Genomic DNA, 26,222 nt, shown 5'->3' with positions numbered 1-26,222 from the left:
TTGATAACTACAAATAAACTTGATTTAAAAAAAATGATGAAATCATAATGTACAAAAGAAAATAGATTCCCAGGATAGGTATCTCTTGACCAGCCTTCACAGCTACCCACATTCCCATAAGCAGAATATTTTCAAATGTTCTGCAACAGCACTTATTAACTTATACAAATGTTCTGCAAGTATTTCACAGTGAAAAAAAGTCAACTTTACGTTAAAATTCTATATTTTCATTTATTAAAATACACAGATGCACTACAATATTTTTTAAACCAAGGCAAACATTCTTGATTTGTTACTTTTTCAATCACTTTTGAAGTACAAAATTTTGTTAATGACAATGATGATGATGAATTATTAATAAAATGTCTATGATATAAAGATCCGAACAATAAACTAACCTTAAAAATCTTTTCTTTGGAGCCTTAAAAATCTTTCGAAGGGACAAGTGCCCAGATGGTGCACCATTTGCAAACACAAAACATTCGCTGGTCTGTTGTTCCAACAACTTCATTTCCATTGAAAGCACTTGGTCTTTTAGAAACAATTCTGTAAATCGTGGATCCCCACGATTCACAGATTGCTTCTGCGATGGGAATAGAAAATATAAAAGTCATAAAATTTATGAAATTGGAAATCTCAGAATTTAATTCTGTTACGGCTTGCTGCTTTAGAAGCTCTCTTGATAAAAATGGTGATCGATTTCTCCTGCTGTCTGCTAAAAACTGGTACACCCATTTTATAAAAATGTTAAAGCCAAAAGCTAATTCATTAATTTCCTCCTCAGAATGGCAAAGATATGGAAGAGGGAGATTACTGATAAAAGTGCTGAAATTCGTGCAGGGTGTCAAATGTTCCTCTTCTAAAGCAACATCATTCCTGGGAAACAGCCAGTCGTCAAGGCTAAAGAGAATTTAATTCAAGATACAAATTGTTCTGCAGGACTTCGTCTGTTCTGGGACGTACGCCACAGTTTTAGGCACTTTCTGCTTCTGGGCCCACATTCATGTAAACAAAGTATTTTACTGTTTTAGTTTTTTTTGTTGAAGTTATCAGCAGATGGCCTCACAAAATCATAAATGGTTAACTGGTAATCCATCAACATTTAAAAATCAACGAAGTTTATACTTACCTCGGCCTTATAAAGGGTTTAAAAAAACTACAACTTAGATTTGAAAAGAAATTATAAAAATCATATACATTTCTCAAATATTGATAATTAAGTGACACTTCAATATTTCTAAAACTCAGACAAAACACTTACATTAAAATAAAATAAAAATTTGAAGATATTTCTAAATTATATGAGCTTACCAAAGAAAATTTGCTGAAACAAACACCAAAGCAACTCCCATGAATATTTGATAAACAGCAGCACTAGCAGGTGTTCTTTTTGATCTACAATGTTGGAAATCTTTCACATTTCTTTTAGAGATGTATCCGTAGAGCAAAAAATTTTGACGTCTTTGTATTATATTATTATTGCTCAAACTCATAAGAGTTCTTTTAGGGATATATTCATGGAGAAGATGATGTTGGTGTCTTTCTATAAACCTATTACTGCTCAAAAATATAGATGGATAATAGTTTAACAGCTTTGATAGTCTCAACGGCAATTTTTCCACAATCATGATGCTAATAGATCTATTCTCTAAAAATGAATTTTTTTTATTAGTGAATATGAATAACGATTTAAATTATGATTAAAAATAATATTTTATATTTAACAAAAACTATTAATGAAATTATAATATTTTAAAATTGATAATTAAGATCAAAATAAACTCCAAATTTTATTTAAGAATAAAAAATTGGAAGCATATGGCAGCACAAACTTTCTATTTCAATTCATATACGAGTAGGAATTATGCCAGAATAGCAAAACTCGTCACTAAGCTATTAACAAATGTTATATATTAATGTAATATATTAACAATTAAGCTATAATCAAAAACACATAGTTGCTGAATTTGTCACCCATGCATATGATTTAAAATAATCAATAATAATGTATTTGATCATTCATATTATCATATTAATTCAGGGGCAGGACCTCAATCACTACTGATGTGAACTCTACAACCCTGTGGCAGAATTTTTTCGAGCTATCTGCGACAAAACTCTCAAGCACCAATATCCTTCTTCAAGATACTTTTAATAATAACTTACTAAATTAAAATAACAAAAGCGTTGTGTTTACAAAAAAAAAAAAAAAAAAACAAAAAAANAAAAAAAAAAAAAAAAAAAAAAAAAAAAACGATAATTTTTTTAAATGGAACAAGTAATAATTGCTTATTCTAATATTATGGGTGATATTCTCACATTTTGTTGGGGAGTGGGTGCAAATTATTTCCTTCATGTTTTGTTAATTGATCGAATAATTGCCGAAAAAAAGATCAACGACAAAATTGTGCGGATTGGACTTCTCAAATGCGTGTGTTTCGTTTAGAGATTCGGTTGTTGTAATAAAAAATATCCTTCAAGAAATATCGGATTTAAAAATGAGAAATCAATAGCAATAACTGCCAATATTTCAATAGAATTATTAGCTTAAAAAGTAAATACTCAAATGCACGATTCAAACTTTCCATATTGTTTGAAATATATCGGGATACTTAAAATTCATGTGAAAATCAATAACTGCCGAAAATACAATCGAAACATTACACCGATTTACGATACTATCGGCATAAATTGAGCTCGTCAAAAAGTGATTATCTAAATGTATGATTCAAACATTAAAAGTAAATTTCTGTAGAAAATAAACGTAATTTTTTGTTTGATTTTTCGAAAGAAAAATCTTGCTGCAAGAACTCTGCAACGTTCTACGACAATGTCGTCGTATCGCTCCGATTCTGCCACGGGGCTCTACACAATGATATATTTTATGTTTCTGGTCTAAATTCATACATTTTTATCTATTAACATTTTAGAATAATAGGACTTATTCAAAATGTTTATTAAAAACAACTTTTGCTTATTTTTTTCTCAAAACAATACAATATTTCATATGTGTTTAATATTATTTGAAAATTACAAAAGATAAAAAAAAGCAGTTTATAATATTTATAAGTTATTAATTTGTTAGTCGATAAAAACCAATTTATCTACTAAATAGTAAATCTTTAAAATGAAATTTTCATAAATACATTTATTTTTTACTGGTGTCTCTTCACAGGTTGAGAAAAATGGGGAGCAGTGAGTTCACGCAGAAGGAGAACAATAACTGCATAACTAGTTACTTTTTTTATTTTATAACCGTTGTTGAACAGCCGACAAAATTTTTGGGTTTATAACTACTTATGCTCAAGCACATAGCCTTGTAATTTTGAACCCAATCCAGAAGATAAGGGAACTCCTGTATCAAGTTGGGAAAAATTTGCCTGCGTGGAGTAACATGGCTCAGGGAGTGTTTGCTTCCCAACGAGGTGACTCAGGTTTGAATCTCAGCGGTGGATTTTTTATATGAATTCTGCTCTTGGCTCGCACCGACCATAATGCTGATAAAAAATTATACTTAGTGGGGGACGGAAAATGGATGAGATTCTACTGGCCATTAGGCTAATAAAGGGTGCTTTTTTTTCTGTGTAACAAAAATGCCGGTTAGTTTTATCAAAGTCTTCCACGAAGGCTAGTTTGTCCTAGTAGTTCCCTTGTCTTCAAGGCTGGTTCAAAATAACAAGGTTACAAAGTTGAACAATGATAATTCTAAACTTAGATTTGGGTTGGCCACTTAGTAATGTATAAAATATTATAAAATTTTCAAATGGATTTTTAACTTGAAAAAGTTTTTTTTTATTTCCAAAAAAAAAAAAAAAAAACATGTAAAGGTTTGCCCAAGGTGGCTACAAGTTAAACCCTGTGCTCTTATTGAAAGAAAATCCCCACGACTTGGTGAATACTTTAGCATAAATACCGAAAGATCATTGCCCCAAAATTTAAAATTACCGCGAGAAATTCGCGCTATCTATAAATCAATTTCAAAATTTGCGAATTTCTTGCATTTTTAATCGGACCCTTCACAAATTTGTTTATCTTCATTATTATTTTGTTAATCGAATAAACCCTTTCCAGGGCAGAAAACAAGAAAGATGGATGCTAACGAATTAAGTTTTGTCTTCGGCAGACGATTCTTCCATTATTCGTCCGAAATTAATATTCTGCATTCAGCAGTATAGGCTAAATACCAAATATTTGTATGTTGCATCTCTAATTTAGAAGGAGCAATTGTTGTTTAGTTTTTAAAATTTAATTTTTCTTAATTACAATTTTACAGTGTTGAGCATAATCTTGTATGTCTATACAATTTAAAAACTCCTTGAAAATTTTTTTTGTTGCTATAACGGACCCTATTTGCACAAATTCATAAAAGCGGACCCTGGTTGAAAGAATGTGAGTAATTTTTTCACAATTTCACGAAAAACGGACCTTTCACAAAATGTCTGGACAGACCCCTGGCTAATGTAAGATGGACAAATACCTTGTAAAGGCAAAATCATCTATGATGATGCACCAAAAATATTCAATGCTTTAAAAAATATAAGATGTTAAAAATGTATTATAATTAAAGAAATGATTTTTTTTCAAGAGTTTTTGTGTCTTTTTTAGTTTTTAGAAATCTCACTTAACTTTTTGAGAAAGCTAACTTTTTGAGAAGTTTTTAGAAATCTCACCTTGTTTTTGAGAAAGGGTGAGAAATTCTCACCCATTTTTTTTCTATGATGAAAACACTGACTTATACAAAAATCTTCCAGGGTGATTTCCGTATCATGATCTGTGGCAGAATAATCACGGAATTCTGGGCAGCAACCCAGGAGAAACTAAAAATAACATCACAGAAAGGGACCAACTCTAAATATATAACTCCTAGCCACCCCAAGTCTAACATCCACATGCTTCATTTTTAAAAAAATTGCAAGTTTAAAATCTATTTGGCAACTTGACGATTGTAGTTGGCGTGACTGATCATGATACGGAAATATCCCCAATCTTCCTAATTAATCAGGTCAGGAAACATAAATTGGAATAATAATATTCAAAATAATAAGTGCATACACATAATGGAAATAACAAAATTATAAGGTTTTTCATAGAATTATTATCTTTTGCATTTCTTTCTAAACATTGAAGAAGTCAGTAAAACAAACATGATGGAATAACCAAGAAAAATAATTAATGTAAATATTGAAAATTAAAATAATGGCATAAAGTTTATAGACACCTACATAAGAAGTTTCAGCAAGAACGTTTAGGACTAGAACAAGTAGGCACTTTCTGTATTATTATAATAAATAAGCCATGGTCTCCAAGGTGAAGTAGTTAATCAAGATAGAGGTTTTTTGCTAAATGAGAACGGGCCATGACCATGAAGTTTAGTTTCTAATTGCTGTCATAACAAAGTGGTTGATTATATAAGGCGAGTTTAATTATCTACCCTAATTTTTTTTTTTATTACAGTAAGCTATGTGTTCAGTAAAAGTTTTCTGAGCATTCTTTTAAATATATGCGTAGTCCTCTATTCACTATCTAACTAGACATGATTGGTTTTACAAGATTTAAGTTTTAAAACGCGTTATTGAATGTTATCGGCAATATAAAGAAATCTACAAGAATATTTATATATAGAATAGATGAAAAACATAAAGTGTTGTAATTTTTAAAAAAAAATATATAACAATTTATTTGTTTTTATTTATTATAGTTAAAGTTGAGGTTACTTTTTTTCAAGTATTTTCATTGACTATTTCTGTATAGAATAAGAGCCATTTCAATTAGATATTAAAATTTCGTTATTCGTAATTTCAAAAATTCTTTAACTATTTTTTTAATTAAAAATCAATAAGTATTTATCCATTCCATACAGAGAAAGAAATAACGTAAGAGATGATGAAAAAAAAACTTTGCATGGAAAAAAAAATTGTACTTGCAACTGTAACTAAATCATTTTGATTGTAAATAAACTCGCTGAAATAAACAAACATTGCGTAAACTGAAAATTTGTAATTTTAAATCGAAATAAAAATAATTTTAATTAGTTATATATATATTAAATATGGTGTTTCGAAATATTGTGCGTAGTTGGATTCTATATCCTAATTCCATTCATGTTTCCTTGTTGCAGAGCAAAATATGTATGTCTATGTAATAAAATTAATAGTTTCTTATGGTTGTAATGTTTAATAAAGTTAATATTTATTATATAATTTAAGTATTTTAATTTTGAAATTATTTCATCTTCAGTTAATCTTGAATTACGCTACCACTAATTTTTTTTTCTCTATCATTTACCGGTTTGATCTAAGAGCTGCGTTTCCGCATGGTTTAATAAAAGCTCAATGGTATTGGTAACCTAGTGACATTCTGAAAAAGTGCTAAATTTTAAGTTTAAAAACTTGTTGTAGTTTTTTACTTAATTTATTGTTAGTATTATTTTTTGCCAGGTCATTGAAAAAGTGCCAAAAAAAAAAAAAAATTCAAAATAAGAAAAAACAAGTGGAAATAGAAAAAAAAAAAAGGATCAGTAAATGACAAGGAATTGCAACAATCTTGGCTTATCGAATACATAAAAAACAACTCCAATTCGAAATTCACGTGTCACAATAATGCATTAAAAATATACAATACATGTTAAAAATCTCTGGGCACCTCACGAACCTTGTCTGGAATGAATCCTATTCTTAGAAACCAGGACTTGAAAATTTCTTTTTACTAAAAACAGATACCAGTTTAAAACTTGAATTCTGTGCCTTTTTATCCATCTATTAATATGCACATTCATAATTATTGTCTTTTGATATACAGAACATTGAATTTCAATTTAGAAGAGTTATATTTGAACAATCAAGGTTTTTAATTAGGACTGATTAAACATCTTCATCAACGAAAAACAATGTAATTTGGTACTCATTATTATTCTGATTTTTCCTTGTAACTATTAATGAAGAATAAAAATAAATTTTATTTATGTATTTTTAAAGTTGAATCATAAATTTGCCAACAAATGCTGAAGCGCCTTCTTTTCTTGCTAGAAAATTGTGGCTTCCATTGAAAGCTAAAAGTTATCTTTAGCATTCACTTTATGCTTTTTGGCGTATTTTTAGCATTAAAACGTCTAAGTGGAATCACTTACTAGGGTTTACTGCATTGAAAAAAATACCATTCTAGTTTTTTTTTTATAGCATTTAATTAAATTTATAACTACTTCTATTTATTTGTAGGTGGATACCCTTCAATCTTTATGAGATATTGCAATAGTAGAGCTCATGTTGTTCAGATGCGAGGTTTAGATTATGAAACTAAAGAAGGAGATGTTATTGATGTAAATTACACACATTTGAAATTATTTCTTTGATAGTGTTAATATTAGGTAGATATATAAAGCATGTATTTTTTTCTTTAGTTTTTCAAGCCATTAGGCATAAAACCAAAAGCAGTGTACTTGAAATCGGATGCATCTGGTAGAACTTCTGCTGTGAGTGAAGTTGAATTCTCATCTCATGCTGAAGCTGTTGTTGCTATGAGGAAGAAAAATGCTTTTATGGGTTGGTAATGTTTGCATTTAATAACTAATATGAAATTGTTTATTGTATGAATCTTATGTCTCTAATTCAGCCTATGGTTTGTATTACAAACTTCCCCTTTAAAACGGGCCTTTGTAACTACTGTGAGTCTTTAAAATTCTCCGTTAAAGGCCCACAGTATCGTATATCAAACAGGCTCAGGTAGTCCAAGATCACACGGACGTGATCTCAATACCATACTCTTGTATTAGTCTTGTATTACTTTTTTTTATTGTTATCTTTAGAATGTATAAACTTATGAATGCAAGCTAGAGGAGGCACTTTTTTTTATCTTTTGGCTATTTCCGGAAGGGTTAGCAGCTTATTAAAAGCACTTAACCATTTATTTCAATATAGTTACCCTAATTCAGTAAAAGTTTTAAGGAAATTATTTAAATCATTCTTTTTTTTTATGTTACTGCACATTATTCTATGTGAAACATCATGAATTTCCTTCAAATGAATGAAGATTGCATGATCCCCTCGATTATTTTCTTAAGTGGCAAAGTTGACCAATTCACATTTAAAGGTGTGTTTCACGTATCAGATTGGAGTTTCTCTCTTTTCAAGTTTTAATTGGAGTGAAATTTTAGAAATTTTTTGCTGAAATTGTTAATTACATCTTGTTAAGCTGTTTTTTGTGCCTGAAGGTCATAGAAATGAGATGTAAATACATCTGTGAATGTTGTGAGTTTAAGAATTATACTTCATTAATGAATCCTGAATTAGTAAAATTAATTGTATTGTAATGCTCTAACACTGCTAATAACAAAAGATGTTTTGCAACTCCAAAATAAAATTTTAAAAGGTATCTCTGCTTGGGAATAAGTATTTGAATGTACTTTTTAGATTATCCACCTAGCAGTATTATCCAAAACTTTATTTTTGGATAATACTGCTAGGTGGTCCCAACTATGGTTAAAAAAAAAATTGCAAAATATGGATTGCTTTACATTGATATCTAAATTTATATATTGCGTTGTCATATTTAACTTGGCATGAAATACCATACATGTTCATTAGATTAAAAGAATGCTTTCACAGTCTTTTTAAATTTCTTTTTGAAGGTTATGGTAGACTTGTCAATCATGCTGTTCTTGTTCAGAAATTTTTTCTTTCACTTTTATTTGTGAAATATTAATTTCTTGCCTTTTTTTATTTTCAAATTAAAACATGTGGTTATTATAGTTAACTTCACATACGTTATTTAACGAAAATAGATGTTTTGAAGCAGGCACATTATTCTTAATGCATTTTTTACTTTTATAGAACTATTTCAAAACATACCTTAATGTATTTGTTAGTTTTATTACTATCATTTATTCTGTTAGCTGCCTAATTCTTATTAAAATAAATGAATGCTTTGTTGAAATTCATTCAGTGCTTTTTTACTATGAATAAATATTTACTGCATTTTGGTATACTCACAATATAACAATTTCATATCTCACTTTATAACTTCTGTTCTGAACTTCTTTATAACTTCTGTTTTCTGTTCAGTCCTATAAGCAAGAACCTTCCTCAGTGTCTGAACATCAAATTAAGGTAGATAGGTAAAGAGACAAACATGTGTAAAGTGGTGTAACCAATAGAGATAAGGGAAACAAATTTGAACAAGGAAATATGAAATGGGAAGATAAGAAACAGGTGTGAGGGTATTTGGCAGGAACCCCAGGGTGCAAAAGTTTAAATTAAAATGGATTTCCAAATACTTGGAAATGTTGAAAAGCTTGAAGGATCATCAACTAAACTATTAGAATTTTTCAAAGCATAAAAAGAGTCCCGAAAATTAAGTTCATAAGGGGAAGAGCAGTGCTGAATGATTTTAGACGAAGAAAAATCAAACTTGTTGTTACAATTTCTACTGTGTAGACGATAGAAGAAAGTTTATTGTTTTGGACGTATCTTTCGTATTCTTTTAGTCAAAGTTGAATCAAAATCAAACATTTTTAATAAATTTAAGTTTAAAGTCATTTTCCCCCATCTCTAAATAAACTAAGTTTCACCTATTTTAAAGACCTTACTGCTCTTATTAATAGCTGGGGTATTTATCAAATTGCATTTTAATGTGGTTTGGTGTATATTGAACAAACTAAACATATCTTTAAACTTCGACTTAAAAAATATGAAGGGTATGTCTAAAATAAGGACATTAAACTATCTTTTATAACTCTACATAGTTGGAATTCTAATCACAGGTTTGATTTTTCACTAAAATCATTCAACACTGCTCTTCAGTTTGCGAATTTGATATTTGGATGTCTTAATATGTTTAAAAAAGTTCTAATAATTCAGTTAATGATCTTTTGAGCATTTCACTGTTTCTCAGTATTTGGAAATCTATTTTAATTTAACCTTTTGCATCCTGGGATTTCCGCAAGATCCTCACATACCTGTTTTTTATCTCCTCATTGTTATTTCCTTGCACTAACTTGTTTTCTTTGTCCCTATTGGTTAAACCACTTTATACATCTTCGTCTCTTTGTTTCTCTACCTTCATTTGATGGAGGTCTTTGTGGAAGGTTTTTGTTTGTAGAACTGAAACTATAGTATGTTAATTTATTCTTGTTATTTTTCACTTTAGTCTACTAGAGCAAAGTATTAACCTTTACTTTGTTGTAAACCTTTTATATTTAATTTTATCTTTCACTAGGTAATCGTTTTATTCGTTTAACTTTGAAGTCTATCGATGCTAGTCAAGAATCAAAGAAGATAGTTGATAGTAGAACTGTGGAAAAAACACAAAATGAAGGTAATTTCTATCTATATGTTTATGTATACATCTATCCATCTATCTCTCTCTGTATATATATATACATGTCACGGCGAAAGACCGAAATTGGTGGTTGTTGACTTTCACCGGTGAATGTCGACAAACACCAAATGCGTCTGTGAAAGATCGAATATTTCATTACATTCTTGTACATTCGGACCCTCACCGGTGTACTGCTGATGGTCAGAGACAAGCTAAGGAGCTGAATCGAGACTGTCCTAGTGTACGTCAAAAGGAGCTCTTAAAGCTTAATAGAAACAGTATAAGGAAGATCATAGGTCTTCTTAATGGTCACTGTATCCTCAGGAGACACCTAAACATTATGGGAATAGAATCCAATTCTCTTTGTCGGGGATGTCATCTAGAAGAAGAGACATCACGACACATACTTTGTGATTGTGATGTCTATTCTGCTCAAAGATTTGAGCACCTAGGGCAGCATTGCGTCAATGCCTGGGAACTGCAAGATGTTCCTGTAAGGTGCTTGCTGAACTTTATTTCAGCTATAGGGCTTTCTTGCTAATCACGACTAGGGTTTGGGTACAATAGACCTCTGGTCGATGTGCCCTGCTCGTCAGAGCTGCCCAACCTGTAAGTCTAATGTCGACAATCACAGATATGCTTTGGTGAATGTCCAAAATATTTATTACATTCGATTTGATATAAATTTATTCGTGGATATAATTACATTTATTCGATANCAAAGAGTCGTTATTTTCCGATATTGGTCCTAAATAGAATAGTCCATTTACAGCCGCTTTACAAACCATGTTTTTTTTCTAAGTTTTAACAGCAATTAAAACTAATACAGTCTTATGAATATAGTTCACACAAGAGCACAGTAATTGTGCTTCGTCTTAATATATTGTGTATAATATGTACAGGGAAAACACAGGGATTTTTTTCTCCAGATTTAAGTATGTATGTATGTATTNACGTGTATAACATATTAATCATATATATATATATATATATATATAAAGTAAATTTTAAAGTAACAAAAAATATATATCTAGTTTAGAAATTTTTTTTGTGACTCACATTATCGTTTTCTAATTTATGTTTGGAATAAATGTGAAAAAAATTAAAGTTGAAAAGGGTATTTATATATAAAATGCTTTATATTCTAAATTACGTTTTCTGTGTGAAAATAAAATTGCTAATAAGATATTTATCTTTTTAGGAACATTTAATGTTTCTGAACACTTGGAAAGATCTCCTTTACCATCTGGCCACACAGTTAAAATGAAAAATGCACCTCCAAGAATGTCTGATCAAGCCATACATGATGTAACTATATTTAAAGTTTCTGATTGCTGTTTATTTGACTGCTTTTTGTTAGAATTAAAAATAATTTATTATGTTAGTCACTTAACTGTAGCACATTCCATATTTCTTCAAAAAGTATCATTTGAAGAAAATTCCTTTCACATCAAATATTTTACTTATTTCATTAAAAAAGTTTCAGCCATCAAAATTTTTTCTCAGACAGCCTTTTTCTTATTTGTTTGAAATTAAACATATTTTTTTGTATTGCACAAATCCTTTAACTGTTGCCCTCTTAAGCATGTTTGTGTCAATCATTTTTGCAAAATAAAATAATAGTAATAATTTTTGCGTCAGATATTTTTCTTTTTTTTAATAAAAAAGTTTTTGTAAAGTTTTTTTTTCTCAGCTAATATTTTCCTTATAGGTTTTTCTTTGTTTGATTTCAAATTAATTTTATTATGGTACATCGATTTTCCAACTGTTGATCTCTAGAGCGCACTTGTACAAAAGTTGTGGCTGGCTAAAATTCTAATTCACATCTGAAGTTTTACACCTTTGTTTGTTTGAATTCGTAAAACAAAATAAATTTTTTAATGGTTGCATTTGTAACCATTAAAAGCTATAGCAGGCAATGAAGGCAGGCATTGAAAAGCTATAGCAGGCAAACTTGTTAATTAAATATTTTCATTAACCATTATTATTTGCAGGCAAACTTTCTGCAGCTGATATTTTACTTCTTGTTTTTTGTTATTATTATTAAAATTTAATTTATTATGGATATAAAAATTGTTTAATTATGTTGGAATAACTCGCATTTGAGTTTTTGTATTTTAAATTTTCTGTTATCTCAAAGTAAATACTTTATCTTTTATATCAACTAGTTTAACAATTTGTTTAATGAATTGATTTCATGCCTGATTCAGTATTTTTGTTAACTTTTTATTTTCTAAAGCTTAATATTTTCTTTGTGATACAGTTCATTATATGGATACAAATCTAGGAAAAAAACTGTAATAAGATCTTTGGATTAAAAATTCTTCAGCTGAACTGCTAAAAGTCGTAATTTCTTAAGATTGCTACCTGTTATTTCTTAAAGTAATTGTTATTTTTTAAAAAAATGATCAATGTCTAAAAACTTATAAGAAAATGATCCTTTAAAACATAAAAGATTTTATAGAATATTTGGCCAAAATATCACTTAGACGAGATAGTCTTACGGCGATCTACAATTTTCCTATTTTTAATCATTTTCCCTCTTTTCTATTTTTGTCCCCATCATTTTCCAATTTTATGTTATATTTCTGAGGATGTTGAAAAATAACTGCATTGTCAAGAATTTTCTTTCATGATGTATTAAGACTAATCCAAATAAACTTTAACTTCACAAATTGATGAACATTGTTTTGGAGTCATTCATCAATTAAATTATGTTAAATTGTATGTCTTGTCAATGAAATTGAGATTTCTAGAGTTAGTTTTGCTTTCCAAATCTTATTTTTATTCAGTAATTTTATTTTCATACAGTAATTTTATTTTAATACAGTAATTTTATTTTAATACAGTAATTTTATTTTTATACAATAATTTAATTTTTATACAGTAATTTTATTTTTATACAGTATAAAAAATAGCAATTATTAACCATGGTAATTTTGTTTCTTCAGATATTGTTCAACTATAGCAGTTTTTTTTCTTCTTAAGCATACAAAGGTGGTTTTCTCTTATTTTGATATATATTAAAAGAATACAAATAATATTTGTACCTAAAAATTTTAANGAATTCTTTTTTTAAGAAATTCAGTTCCGTTTTTTTTATCCACTCTTATTTTTGTTTATCAATCTATTAATTCAGAAATGCTTTAAATCAAACGATGCTCACGGAACCAATGCTTATGCGAACCACCCGAAAAAAGATTTGCTGAATTCTCATTGGTTGAAACTAAATTATTAATTTTATTAATTAACTAAAGGAAATTTTCATAATTTAAGACCTTATTGCACATCTACATAACAATACCTTTAAAACGACACCTTATTTGTTTAATTCTGTTGCGTAGTTTGGGAGTTTTTAGGGAGACAAAATATTGCTAGCCTATTAATATATAGATGCATAAATTATTTTATCCATATACATCCTGGGTTTCCTGCCAAATCCTCTCACATTTGTTTCTTATCTTCCTGTTGTTATTTACTTCTTCAAACTTGTTCCACTGTTTCTATTGGTTAAACACATGTTTGTCTCTTTACTACTTTTTGACTAAGGAAGGTTCATGTTTATTAGAATTGAAACTATAGTATGTCAATTTATGTATTTCCATTTGCGCTTTATCCACATTGCTTTTTGCCTTAGTCTATATGGCACAAAGTATTACCCTTTCCTTTGTTTATTTAATGTATTATGCCTTTTTACCATGCATGAATTATTTTGATGTCAGACCATTTTTATTATTTGAAATAGAACTTAACTCAGAAGAACATAAATAAAGTAGTTAACAGAAATATACGATCTTTCAGTACTATAATAACAAGTTACTCTTTTATTTTTCGTCTTGCTCCTCTCTTTTCATCTAGAATTCTTATTGTAACTTAGTTAATATTGTACTACTCTCTACTGATGATGGTACTTCTTATAATACTGAAATGATTGTTCATTTCTATTAACATAATTTACACTCTTAAACATTATGTATTGCATCAACAAAGATGCACTTTGTTCTTAAAATGCTATCAATAATATCCTTCACCAAATCTTTTTTCTATGATTGCATGTTTTGCTTTCCTCATAGGTTCTCAACAATGGGTTAGAGTCCATAAAATGCATACATGAAAATAACTGAACTTTAGATTAAGTTAATTTGTGTTTCTGTAATTTATCATTTGTTTATGGAACACACGTTAAAAGTTGGCTTATGTTTATGCTTCATTTATTTATGTTAAACAAATTTGCATTGCTTTAATGGGATACTTTTAAATTTTTATTAATATATCAATGTAAGTGATAAAATTAAGTAATTAGTGATAAAATTTTACATATACAACATTTGAAGATGCTAATATGTTAAAATATCCTGAGTTTGCTAAAACAGACGAAAATTTAAAGTGAATAATGGATGAATGTTTAGTGATCTATGGTTAAATTTTAGTGTATTTTAACACTTTTGAATTAATCCTTATTATACTTTTTATCACATTTTTTTTTATAGTCCTTCTCTTGTAAAGTTTCAGTTTATTAAAAGAACCTCCGTTTAACAATTCTTTTTAAAAAACTTTCATTATGAGGAAGATTTTTTTTTTAAATGGATATTTAAAAATATTTATGTCGATGAATCTCATTTTTCATCATTCACTTTTTATCATTCAGTCTTTTATCATTTACTTTTGTAACATTTTTGTATACCACCTCTGCTTTTTTCAGTGAATTTTGTATACCACCTTTTTTCTAAATTTTTTTTATAATTCTTGTCAAATTTTTTTTGATCTTTATTGTATAGGGTATATGTAATTTTTTTTATCTATATATTTTTAGTTATTTTCACCTATTGGTCTTGCTCCCATATCTGTTAAGCCTATGTATGATGAAAGTGGTATACGAACTGGTGAATTTCATATACAGTTCTTGACTAAAGAAGATGCATTTAGGGCTATGCTGAAGAACAATACTTATGTTGGTTAGTAAACAGAGTTTGCTTTAGCTATGTCTCATTATTTTAGTATACATGTTGATAAAAATATTAAAATTTATTTTTAATATTTTTATATATATTTTTTCCATAAAATGTTGCATAAAATAAATAAATAATTACCCTTTCCCTCTTTTTTGATTTTATTTTTTTGTTTCATACTTGTTACCATCAATGTATGGAATCTAGCATTATATTGAATGCTGGAATTAACCAGAGAAGTGTGAAATGAATGGTATTTTTCTCAATAGCTAGACATTCTATTGAATAACTGATGGCAAACAAGGCTAGGTATGAAACAATTATTATTTCACATATTGTATGGATATTTCATAGAATGACTAATTAAAAAGTTACAGGCATTCTATACAATGATTAGGCAAAAGTATATGATATTTCTCATTATTAATACTTGCCGGAAAGTGCTAAGAATTCTAAACAATGTCTAGACATTTTATAGAAACAATGTCCAAACAAGTTCTTGGCATTTTATAGTATGTTGTCATTTCATACATTAGCAGCAACATATAAAACAGCAAAACGCCTAGAGCTTTCTTTAACTCTTCAAAGTAAACACATCAGGAATGAATTTCTGTTTCAAAATCTTATTGGGGAAAAAAATTTATATTTTAAATACATTACATTATTGAAAAAGTACTAAATTTCAGTTTTGAATAATTAACACACATTTAAAGTAGTTTTATTATTATTGGATGTTATATGTAATGAAAATTAAAGCAACAATTGCTAAAATAATAACTTCCAAAACTTTGCTTTAGTCTAATTTCTCTGTTTTTGACCACATTTTAATTAAATTCATAACTAGGACTTTTTAGGGCAGGGTAAATATCTATTTTTAACAGACAATTGATTTTTGATTGTGTGTAACCATTAAATGTTTTTTTAAAGTATTGCTTCTTCTGTGGTAAAAATATGAATAAAAACATTCTTTAGCGTAGATGTATGGTTTAATGATGATAAATTTATAATTATTTTAAATTTTTTATCATATATATTCGTTTAAAATAATTTTCAATTTTTTGTTTAAAAAATAAACCCTAAAATTTATAAACCATTAATTTCACTTCATTTTTAAAATGTCTTTTTAATGTTGCATTTAATTAATCTTATTTATTTTGCCATTCTAAATATTTTTTTAATGTTTTGTTTTGAAAATACAGCATACTTTTTAAAAATTGTTGTTTATTCACTTTTTTTAGCATAGATTTTTGTTACACTGTTGCATTTAGTTTTCTTTTTTATTCTGAAATATTTTGATATTAGCTAAAATTATGTCTTATAAGTATTTCTTCCTTCAATTTTAAAGATACATGTATGTTTAAGAATGCAAAATTTCTAAATTTTTTAAAACATCATCAATTTATTTTTAGGTAAAAAGTTTGTGGAATTGTCACTAGGTCAGAGTTGACCTATAGAAAAAGGATATTGTGTTAGTAAGTGATTGCTTTAGTTATTATCATCACTATTTGAATTAATCACTCTTAAATGTACTTAATATTCAGTTAATGAGGTTGCTCAATTTTTTTTAAAATTTAAATTTATGCTCTATATTTTGAAATTGTAGCAAACCATTAGTGTACCTGTCATTTTTTCCTTGCTTAGTCAAAAATTCTTATAATTTTTGTGTAATATAAGATAATTACATAAAAATGGAAAAATTTCTGTAATTTTTTTTAATCAAAATAATGTCTCTTATTGCTTACTTGAGTATTTAAATATGTATCATTGCAAAATTATGAAGTAAGTCTCATTTATAGAATTAATTCGAAGCTTTTATTTTTTACTTATTCTAAAACTGTAAGTTTTTTTTAAATTTAGATCTTTTATTTGAAAATTAATTAAAAAATATATTATAACTGTTCAACACTAGACAAACTGAACATTGCTGTATACCTAAAAAGACTGAAGGGCTCTTCCCAGATTGTTTGTATGTAGATCAATTATACATCCAAAATCTTAAAATGCAATCATGAATAATTTAATAAAAGCATATTATAAACATGATTATTGAATTTCTATGGTATTTTATTCAATTTGGTTAATTAAAATATTTAACTAAACTGGCCTTTCAATGCCTACATATGCATTTGTTTCTTAAATAATTGAGTTTCCTTTTCTCTATAAATAATAATATATTAAAATTTTCTCTCCTTTTTTTAAAAATGAAACTTGGGTACCTTATACCTAAGACTACCTGGAGTTATGGAATACCAACCAAAATACTTAAAGGGTCTCTCTGGCCCCTCCTGTCATTTGAGGTGTAAGGTTCTATATACACATTTCTGAATGATTAAATAAGCACTTAAATGCCTACACGAATGATTAAATAAGCACTTAAATTGGATTAAATTATGAAAAGTTGGAAATACTCAACACTTTCAGTAAATTGTTTTTTGAATTATAGAGCAAGAAAAAACAAAAGGGGCCTATTTGGCGCCATCTGTCTTTCTAGTGTTACAATGGATTAAATATATGATTATTTTTGAAAATTCTGAATTCTGAATAATCTTACATTGACTGACATCTTACATCATATAAAATTATCTTACATTGAAATCCATTTAATGACAGTTATAAATGGAAAATATAGCTGTTATTTTATAGTTGTTTGTACAATATAGTTTTTTTATTTTATTGAATCTCTAAAATTCCCTAGATCTAATGCATGAAATATATATTATTTCTTAATATCGACTGGATTTTTTCTTTTTCATGGCGGCAGCAATGCGTTAAAATGCTTTAATTATTATCTGTAATTTTTTATATAATTTAAAGGTAAAAAAATGAACATTTCCTATCTAACTAACAATATTAGTTATCTAATGCCAGCAATTTAAATTTTTTATTTGGTGCAGGATTATAAAATATTGAAAGTATTATACAGTGATTTCCCATACTATAGATTCTCCATAGTTTTCTATCTGAGGTCTTATTTTTCTTTAGATTTAATTATTTTATTGGATGGACATAGTTTAGAATATTAATAATTTTTATTACTGATATATCAGGCAAAAGTCTTTAAAAGTTAAAAATTTTAAATTTAAAAGCTTAAAGATCTATATTAATTTGATTTCAATCTGTATTAATTTCTATTTTTTTTCAGTGCGTAGAAATGAAAAGCCTATTGCTTTCAAGTTCCATACCTAGATCTTTAATGGCATCTATCAATATATAGAGAAAGGTCTACAGAGAGAAAGCATCTATCTAGAGCTAAAAAGCATGTATCTAGAGAGGGAGAATGCAAAGTTATTAAATTTTCAATACAAAACTGATTTTTTTAAATCAAAATATTTGTAATTTTTAAAATTTTTTATGGATATCACTGGCAGGGTGCATTTTCTTTTTCTCGAAATGCGGGGTCATAGCTCCATTTTTACAAAGGCTTTTCATGGATGTGGTCTATATTTGGAAAATTATACTTAAATAAAAAATAGCATACTCAAAGATGGTTTGATTTTAATTGTCGTGTTCAAAATATTTTACAATAATTTTTTTCATTCATATTTTATAGCAATTTTTTATTTATATTTTATATCAATTGTTAAATGTTAAAACTTGAAAGTTTATTCCTAAATATTTCTAATGCAAAGTAAATGTAGGGTGTTTCTACAATTAAACATTTCTTATTTATGTTTTATGTTTAATTTAATTTTGCTATAACTCTTTTTTCTTTATATTGTAGGATAAAAGTATCATTCAGAAGTTTAAATACCTCTAGGAGAAAAAGTGTTGTGTTAATATTTCATTATCAAGTGGGTTTTGTTAATATTTCATAAAATAAATCATTTGTCTTCGCTTATGTACTTTGTGGATTTATATTTTTCTACATGTATATTAATTTTTTTAATTTATTGTCATTATGACTTTTTTCTATCATATAAACTTATTTAATTAACTAAATTTTCATATCTGGGAAGTTATCTTTCGTTAAAAATTATTAATTTGTAAAAAAGAAAAAAAATTCTTCTCTAATTACTAATTTATTTGAATTTCTCTACTACAAATTTATTTATTTTTAGTTTTTTTATTATTGATAAATCTACTTATATTTTTGAAAAAATCTAAAATTTTAGACACAATTTTTGGTTCTCCAATTCACTTTGTTTTAAGTTTGATCTTTTTTTAAAAATATTTCTAAAATTCAGATATTGAAAAGCATATAACATGAAGATAAAAGTAGGACACACATTTCTATAAAAGAGATAATAAATGTGAAGATAAAAATCGAACATATATTTTTATGTAAGAGTTAACAAATGTGGTGATAAAAATGGAACATATATTTTTAGGAAAGACATAATAAATAAGTGTGAGGATAAAAATAGAATATATTTTTATGAAAGAAACAATAAATGTGAAGATAAAAATGGAACATGCATTTTTATTAAAAAGATGATTCTCATTTATGCTTTATTAAAATTTACAATTATTATACAGTTACTGATACATTTCAAATAAATTATATTATGCAAAAGAATTCAAAAATGCATCATAATTTATTTGTTCTGTGAGTTTTGGGTCAAAATAATCTTGTATGTAAAAGAAATCTTCCTCGGATAATTGAATTTTATATAAACCAAGAATTTTTCGGAATTCTAAAGACTTAATGAAACCTGTATGCCCTTTATCAATCCTGCGAAATGCATATCGTAAATCTCTGTAATTTTTTAAAATTTTATCTTTGTATGTTAGAAGAGCTTTGCTCAATCCTGTTACATCATTATTATTCACCTAAAAAATAAAATGTATATGTTTAGAAAAATGTATTATTAGAAAAATTTATTATAAGGAAAAATATCTAGTGATTTTTTAGGCATTTAGCAATAAGAATTAACTAGGATGTGCAAGGTTTTTGACTCAATAGTAAAATCCCCTGTTTTAACCATTTTCATTTCCCCATTGTCCAAAACTGTCCTAAAATGTTGAAAATCCCTTCTGCCAACTGTCCAAACTTTTTTTGATCATAGCTATATTTTGTAGAAGTTACATTTAATAAGTATTAAAAGAGTGAGATATTAGCTGCAAACTAAAATAAAATATTAACAATTGAATTAAAAGTAGTTGGTTTCATTCTTTCTGCCTTAAACAGTTCAAAATTGCAGTTTAAATTTATGTTTGCCTTGTTAAATAGTTAATCAGGCAAAGAAATAAAAAGAGTGCTGAATTATTAATTGGTTATCTTGTCTTTGAAAAATGAAATAGGTGCTTTTGTTTTAATCATTAAAGCTTATCACAAATCTAAAGTATTATGTTTTATAAATACATTGTATACTTACACTAACATTTTATAATTTATTAAATTAAAAATACATTGAATTGTGGAATTTCAATTGATTTTGCATTATTAAAAATTAAACATCATTCAAAAATAAAATTAAATGTATATAGATAGTAAAAAATATTGTTGGATATTTTTTATGTATATAATTAATACATTGAAACCATCAAGTGTTTTAACAAGATATCGAAATACCTGTTGTCTTCTAATGTTTGAGTAGAGAAAGTGTGCAACAGTTTATGATAATAAACTTTATATTATCATTATAAATGTATAAAATATATGTAATTCTTTAAAGATGTAAAATTAATATAATCATGCACACTTAAAAACTCCTTTCGTAAAAGAATTTATTACCAGGTATCTTGTTTTTTATTTTATTTCAAAATAAGACCTGAAATTTAGAAAACCTTTCTGAATAACCTTTTATATATATAATCGTTTTTTAAAAAATAATTTTATTTTAAACTAATACTATTCAATGAAAATATTACTTCATTTACTAGCTTTTTATTTTAAACACAAAAATAATAATTATATTTAAATACCAGAGTAATATTACAAATTTATATCTGTAAATATTTATTATATATAAGCCCTATAACAGCAACACACTTAGCGATACTCAATTATTTAGCTTTTATATTTTAATAGTTGAAAAGAAATATGTTTAAAAAATGGCTGTATTTATTAAACGAAGGTACACTGTAAAAAGTTCTGTAAATAATTTAGGTAAAAATTTCGGAAAAATATAGTCTCAACAGTATTTTTCAACCTTTACAGAAAATTATTTGTGAAACGTAGTCTTGATTTACAGTGTAAGTTTTAGTGTCTGTTTTTATAGTTTTTTTAATCATCACCAATTTATATAAATTTTTTATTTGCCTTTCTATCAGGCACGATAATATCTTACAGTTACAAAATTTAGTTTCAGAACTGTTCAATTTATATTTTAGTTTTAAATTTGAAATTCCATTTATTATTTGCTCCCTTTACCTCATACCAAAAGCAAGAGCTATACCAAAAGCAAGCCCTACCCCTTTATGTAGAATATATATCAAAAGTAAGTTTTACTCTTTTATGTAAAATTATACCTTAAGTAAAATTATAATAGTAACCAATAAATTATATTGAACTATGACGGATTTTTTTTGTTTTGTTGGCCCATTTTAAAAATCCATCATACTATGTTGGGTATTCTATGTTGGTCCATTATAAAAATCCATCATACTATGTTGGGTATGCTATGTTGGATCAAAATAAAAATCCATCATTCTATGTTGGGTATTCTGTGCTGGCCCATTATAAAACTCCATTATATTATATTGGGTATGCTATGCTAGCTCAATATAAAAGTCCATCATATTATGTTGGGAATGCTATGTTGTCCCAACATAAAAATCCATCATACCATGTTGGGTATGCTATATTGGCCCAACTTAAAAAGGTGCCAATTCCTAAATTGGGATGTTGGGCAAAATTGCTGGTCCCATCAAGTTCTATGTTTGTCTTTGATGAGAATTCAAGATGATAACCATGTTGGTCCATCGATGGAAAACCATCAAGATTTTTAGCCTTGGGGTTAGTACACAAAAATCGGATTATGAGGTCAAATTTTTTTATGAATTAAAAGTTTTGATAAATAAGAAATCTATTCAACTTACTTTTACTGAAGCTGTTGTTCTCTTAATCTGGTGATTTGTATTCAATGAGTTGTCCAGATTTAGTACAATATTTTTTAAGAATAACCAATAATTAACAGGAAAACCAACTTTTATATTGAATTGAACGTTCAAAAGTTGCTCAACGGCAGAAGTCACATAAATTCCAGTTTTTTCTAAAACACCTTTAATAAAAATATATATGTATTTATGTATAAAACATTAATAAACATAATAGCACTAAAATGCTTTTTATTTAAAAAAGTCCTTACTTAAAAAATCTTTCCACGGAAGAGTATTCTGATTCGCTGTATCCAAAACTTTACAACGTCTTAAAATATCTCGCCATCTTGTTTTAATACTGTTTATGAAAGAATTTGCCTCATTTGCTAAAAATCCATTATTCATGATTTCATTCTTCATGGCATTTTCATCCTTTTTTTCCTAAACATTAAGAAAAAATTAACATATTGAATGGGGCTAGTAAAATATAAGGTTAATAAAAATTGCAATTTTTTTTCACATATATTTTAAGGTGTATCTCATTTTGTTTTATTGCTTAGGTGGATAGTCGATTGCAACATCAACCTTGCTTAGTAGTTGCATGATAGCATTTTTTGTAGAATACATTGTAGGCGCTGATGATCTGCGGGTCTTGTTTTCTTTTGTAAGGAAGAAAATAACTTGGCTGATCGTTATATTCACAAGTTTGCGTTATAGCAGATATAAATAAAAATATTTTCCAATTTCCCCTTTTTCGGTATAATATTGCTTACTTAAACAACAAAAACGCAACTTCCTAATATATATAGAATATTTTGGATTCCTAATATATACATATATATATATGGGTGATTCTCAAGAAATATGACAATTCACTGTTCTTTGCTCCAAGATCTAATACTATAATACTAAAAGAACTTTTTTTCAAAAAAATCAATAAATTGCATTGCTGTTAGCATTTTAAAATGACTTTTCACTAGCATTGACTGCTTTGTCTAGTTAAAAAATTTAATTGAACTTCAAAATGTCATTTTCCTGGCATGTCCCAAACAATGTTTCCAATAATAACTAGCTTCAAAACTTCCCATAAATTTTTCAATATCTAATTTTTTTATCTCAACCGGTGTAAGCATTTCTAGAATATACGCAGAGGGTATTATTTAAAAAAACTTCGTTTGAATTAATTTTTTCTGTCAATTATTTGTTTGTCCCAAGAAAATCTGTCATTTTCCTGGCTACTTTTATTTAGTGGTATATAACCAAAATAGATAGAGCCAGCAATCAATATCTTATGTTCATTGATTAGATACCCTCCTATATGAACATGTCTTGTTGCATGAATAAAGAACCAATTTTCTGGTTCAAAATCTATTTCAAAAAATTTTTCAAGATGAGTAGGTTTTTGTGTTGTTATGTTCCTGGCTTCTTGAAATCATTAATAACATAAACTACATAGATTTATCTGAGTTATTTTAAGAAATCCTGTTGTTTTCTGCAGAATGTGAACGTCTTAGGCCAAAATATTAAGTTAAAGTAAAGTTATATGCTATAAAACGGCGAATTTGTCATTATCCTGGCTGTCATTTTCCTGGCTTATGAATTCCAGGACATTGAAGTGTTACCATAAATTTTTTTAACTGCTAATACTGTAAGGAGGAAAAGCAAATGTTAACCTAATACCAAGTTTATGTATGATTGTAATATGGTTGGATGTAATCAAATTTATTTATTTATTTAATGATTGATTATTATACATAATTTTATTCTGTACATATCAGCAACAAAGAAAAAAAAAATTTTTTTTTTGATTCTTTCTACAGTGGATATAAAGAATTAATTTAAGCAATGTATGGTCCATCTAACATAAAGGCTTAAGTTGAGTTAGTATATTAACTTAAAATGACTGTTTTTTAAACTTCTAAGCTAATATGTCATTTTCCTGGCATTCAAGATTTGGTGAATTTCTATTTTATTTTTTCTCTCGAGCAAATGTCAATCAACTACACTGCTGTTTGTAAGATATTAATAAATGTAACTAAAGAAGTATACAAAAAAATTTTAGATTATTTTGAAGACTTTAAATTTGAAGACATTTTTTGGTCTGAAATGTCTTGTTTAAAAAGAATCACCCATTTATATATATCTTAATAGTGGAAGCCTAATAATTTCTAACTCGTTGTAAACATAAAATTTCTCTATCTTTGATATTAGCATATTGACTGTAGACCTGAAAATTTAAAATTTTCAGTTTGTAGCCCATAGATTTGAATAAGTTGGTAGCCATTTTTTTCATCAAACCTAGTAAGTCGGTGACCGATATCGATTGTTCCTTTGCATTTAATACCCACTTATTGCAAACTTTTTTTCTCTGTTTGGATATATTTAAAAAAAAATTCTTTATAGAAATAATCTAGGGGTATAAAAAATTAATTCAACTATAAAAATAATATAAATAAGTGACAAAATTAAGTTAAACATACTGACTTTAAAGAACTTTTTATTTAAAAATGTTTGGGAACGCAAAACTTTCCCTCACAAACTGATGGATCAAAATTTTGAAATGGAGACATTGGACATTTTAATGAAAATTCTGTTTTNAACAAACAACAATAATGAAACATTTCATATTAATGTCGTGAATCTTACTCAATAAATAAATAACGATGGGGAAAAGTTATAGGTTGTTTATCAAATTTGAGTCTGCACTTCCTTTTAGTTGACTGGCAATGAGGCGAGTGGTAATTTACAAATACAATTGACGGTGACTTGGAAGTTATTCGTTATAGCGAACTTCTTGTAATATGCTGTAATCGTTACATCTAGCTTTTACAGTAGTTCTTTTCTGACGACCACTGATTCTGACGAGGCCGGGATTGCCTGGTCGGTAGGGAGCTGCGCCCATGTCCGAGAGTTCGTGGGTTCAAACCTAGCCGACCGAAGACTCCCCGTGTAGTAACGTGACTGATGCACGTTAAATCTGTCGAGTCGCAAAAGTCCTCCATGTTCCTATAACAAATCAATACCTCTGGGGGTACTGGATTGGAGATCGATCGTTCTCTGATTCAGGTTAAAATTACGATCTGTGGATGAATGAATGGATGTATGAATGGGTCCGCCCTATAAACGGGTGCGACGTATTATTTAGGCAGAAGTCGAATTCTTGGTCATAGATGGCGCCTCTGAAAAACAAGAACAATCGCACCCCCTCTGCCTAAACAGGCATACGTCAACACTGATTCTGACGACCTCTGTTGCATAATGAAGCAAAATGAAGAAAATTCACCGTTTCTAAAACATTAAAAGCGATTCAGATTTCTTTTTTAAATATTTGAGTAAATGCTCCCTCACTGTATGATCTGGGCGAAAAATTTGCAAAAACTGATAATTATTCAGAAATTTTAAATTTTATTTTCATGAAGGTGAAAAAAAGTAGCCAATTTGGCGATTTCCTGAAAAGTTAAATTTTTTTTCTTTAAATATATGAAATATTGGTCAATTTCCGAAACCAGACAATTTTTCATTGTAAGATACACTGCTGGACAATTGCTAAGGACGGATCACAAATTGCAATGTAGCATAACATTAAGCGAGACATGAGACCCAGTAGGATAAAATATAGTTGCCACACTGTTCTGACATTAGAATAAAGAATATTCATTGTTCTGGAAAGTACAAAAGCTATGAAACATCTGAAGGAAAAAAATTTTTCATTGGATGCTGCGTACAGAAAGATGGAACAATGCATCTAAATGTCAGCAGGCAACTTAAAGAAAAGTGTCAGTACGGGATATGTCCACCGTGGAGTGTGATGCAACATTCTACACGCCGTATCATACTTTGCACGACATTATCCAGCAGCTGTTGAGGCAATTTATCCCATTCCTCTGTCAGTGCACGGATGAGGATGTTCTTGTTTGTCGGAGGATAGTTTCGACCAGCAAGTTGCCTCCCCAAAGCATCCCAAACATTTTCAATGGGGTT

At 27.8% G+C, this 26,222-nt stretch overlaps 3 protein-coding genes across 7 annotated transcripts in view; 1 reads left to right on the top strand and 2 right to left on the bottom strand.

Annotated features, from left to right (window-relative positions):
* The window catches only part of LOC107456194 (calcium uptake protein 1 homolog, mitochondrial), a 33,694-nt gene extending 27,916 nt beyond the window's left edge, over positions 1 to 5,778 (bottom strand). Inside the window, exons 1-2 of one of the 3 annotated variants that reach the window (XM_071186048.1) lie at positions 5,715 to 5,778; positions 1,312 to 1,648 (exon numbers count right to left, since the gene is read on the bottom strand). In XM_071186048.1, the coding sequence (XP_071042149.1) occupies positions 1,312 to 1,628 (317 nt within the window). In that variant the 5' untranslated portion in view covers positions 1,629 to 1,648; positions 5,715 to 5,778. Of the gene's footprint in view, positions 1 to 1,311; positions 1,649 to 5,222 lie in introns of all 3 variants that reach the window. The other 2 variants (XM_016073982.3, XM_016073985.3) reach the window with 2 other exon arrangements.
* A 138-nt stretch (positions 5,779 to 5,916) lies between these two features.
* On the top strand, positions 5,917 to 19,098 carry LOC107456202 (G-rich sequence factor 1). 3 transcript variants are annotated; one of them, XM_016073998.3, is made up of 8 exons: positions 5,917 to 6,128; positions 7,215 to 7,315; positions 7,397 to 7,538; positions 10,210 to 10,308; positions 11,513 to 11,619; positions 15,125 to 15,266; positions 16,670 to 16,732; positions 18,982 to 19,098. In XM_016073998.3, the coding sequence occupies exons 1-7, from the start codon at positions 6,050 to 6,052 to the stop codon at positions 16,705 to 16,707; spliced, it is 708 nt and encodes a 235-aa protein (XP_015929484.1). In that variant the 5' UTR covers positions 5,917 to 6,049; the 3' UTR covers positions 16,708 to 16,732; positions 18,982 to 19,098. The 3 variants fall into 3 exon arrangements, with proteins under 3 accessions (XP_015929484.1, XP_015929485.1, XP_042905677.1); XM_016073999.3 differs by having other exon boundaries at positions 18,403 to 19,098; XM_043049743.2 differs by lacking the exon at positions 18,982 to 19,098 and adding an exon at positions 17,170 to 17,311 and having other exon boundaries at positions 5,945 to 6,128.
* Positions 19,099 to 19,564: 466 nt separating this feature from the next.
* The window catches only part of LOC107456190 (EF-hand calcium-binding domain-containing protein 6), a 38,633-nt gene continuing 31,975 nt past the window's right edge, over positions 19,565 to 26,222 (bottom strand). Inside the window, 3 exon segments of the mRNA XM_071186053.1 lie at positions 19,565 to 20,062; positions 22,277 to 22,423; positions 22,511 to 22,682. Coding sequence (XP_071042154.1) covers positions 19,764 to 20,062; positions 22,277 to 22,423; positions 22,511 to 22,682 — 618 coding nt within the window. The 3' untranslated portion in view covers positions 19,565 to 19,763.

This window comes from Parasteatoda tepidariorum, chromosome 10 (genome assembly GCF_043381705.1).
Source record: "Parasteatoda tepidariorum isolate YZ-2023 chromosome 10, CAS_Ptep_4.0, whole genome shotgun sequence".
NCBI lineage: Eukaryota > Metazoa > Arthropoda > Arachnida > Araneae > Theridiidae > Parasteatoda > Parasteatoda tepidariorum.
Note: the sequence above shows the minus strand (reverse complement) of the source record. Positions and strands in the feature narration are given on the sequence as shown.

Excerpts from the sequence above, each read along its gene's own strand:
- LOC107456202 (XM_016073998.3), top strand. The coding sequence starts at position 6,050 with ATGGTGTTTCGAAATATTGTGCGTAGTTGGATTCTATATCCTAATTCC. Across the intron at positions 7,316-7,396 it reads AAGAAGGAGATGTTATTGAT|TTTTTCAAGCCATTAGGCAT; the intron begins GTAAATTACACA and ends TTTTTTCTTTAG. Across the intron at positions 11,620-15,124 it reads CTGATCAAGCCATACATGAT|TTATTTTCACCTATTGGTCT; the intron begins GTAACTATATTT and ends ATATATTTTTAG.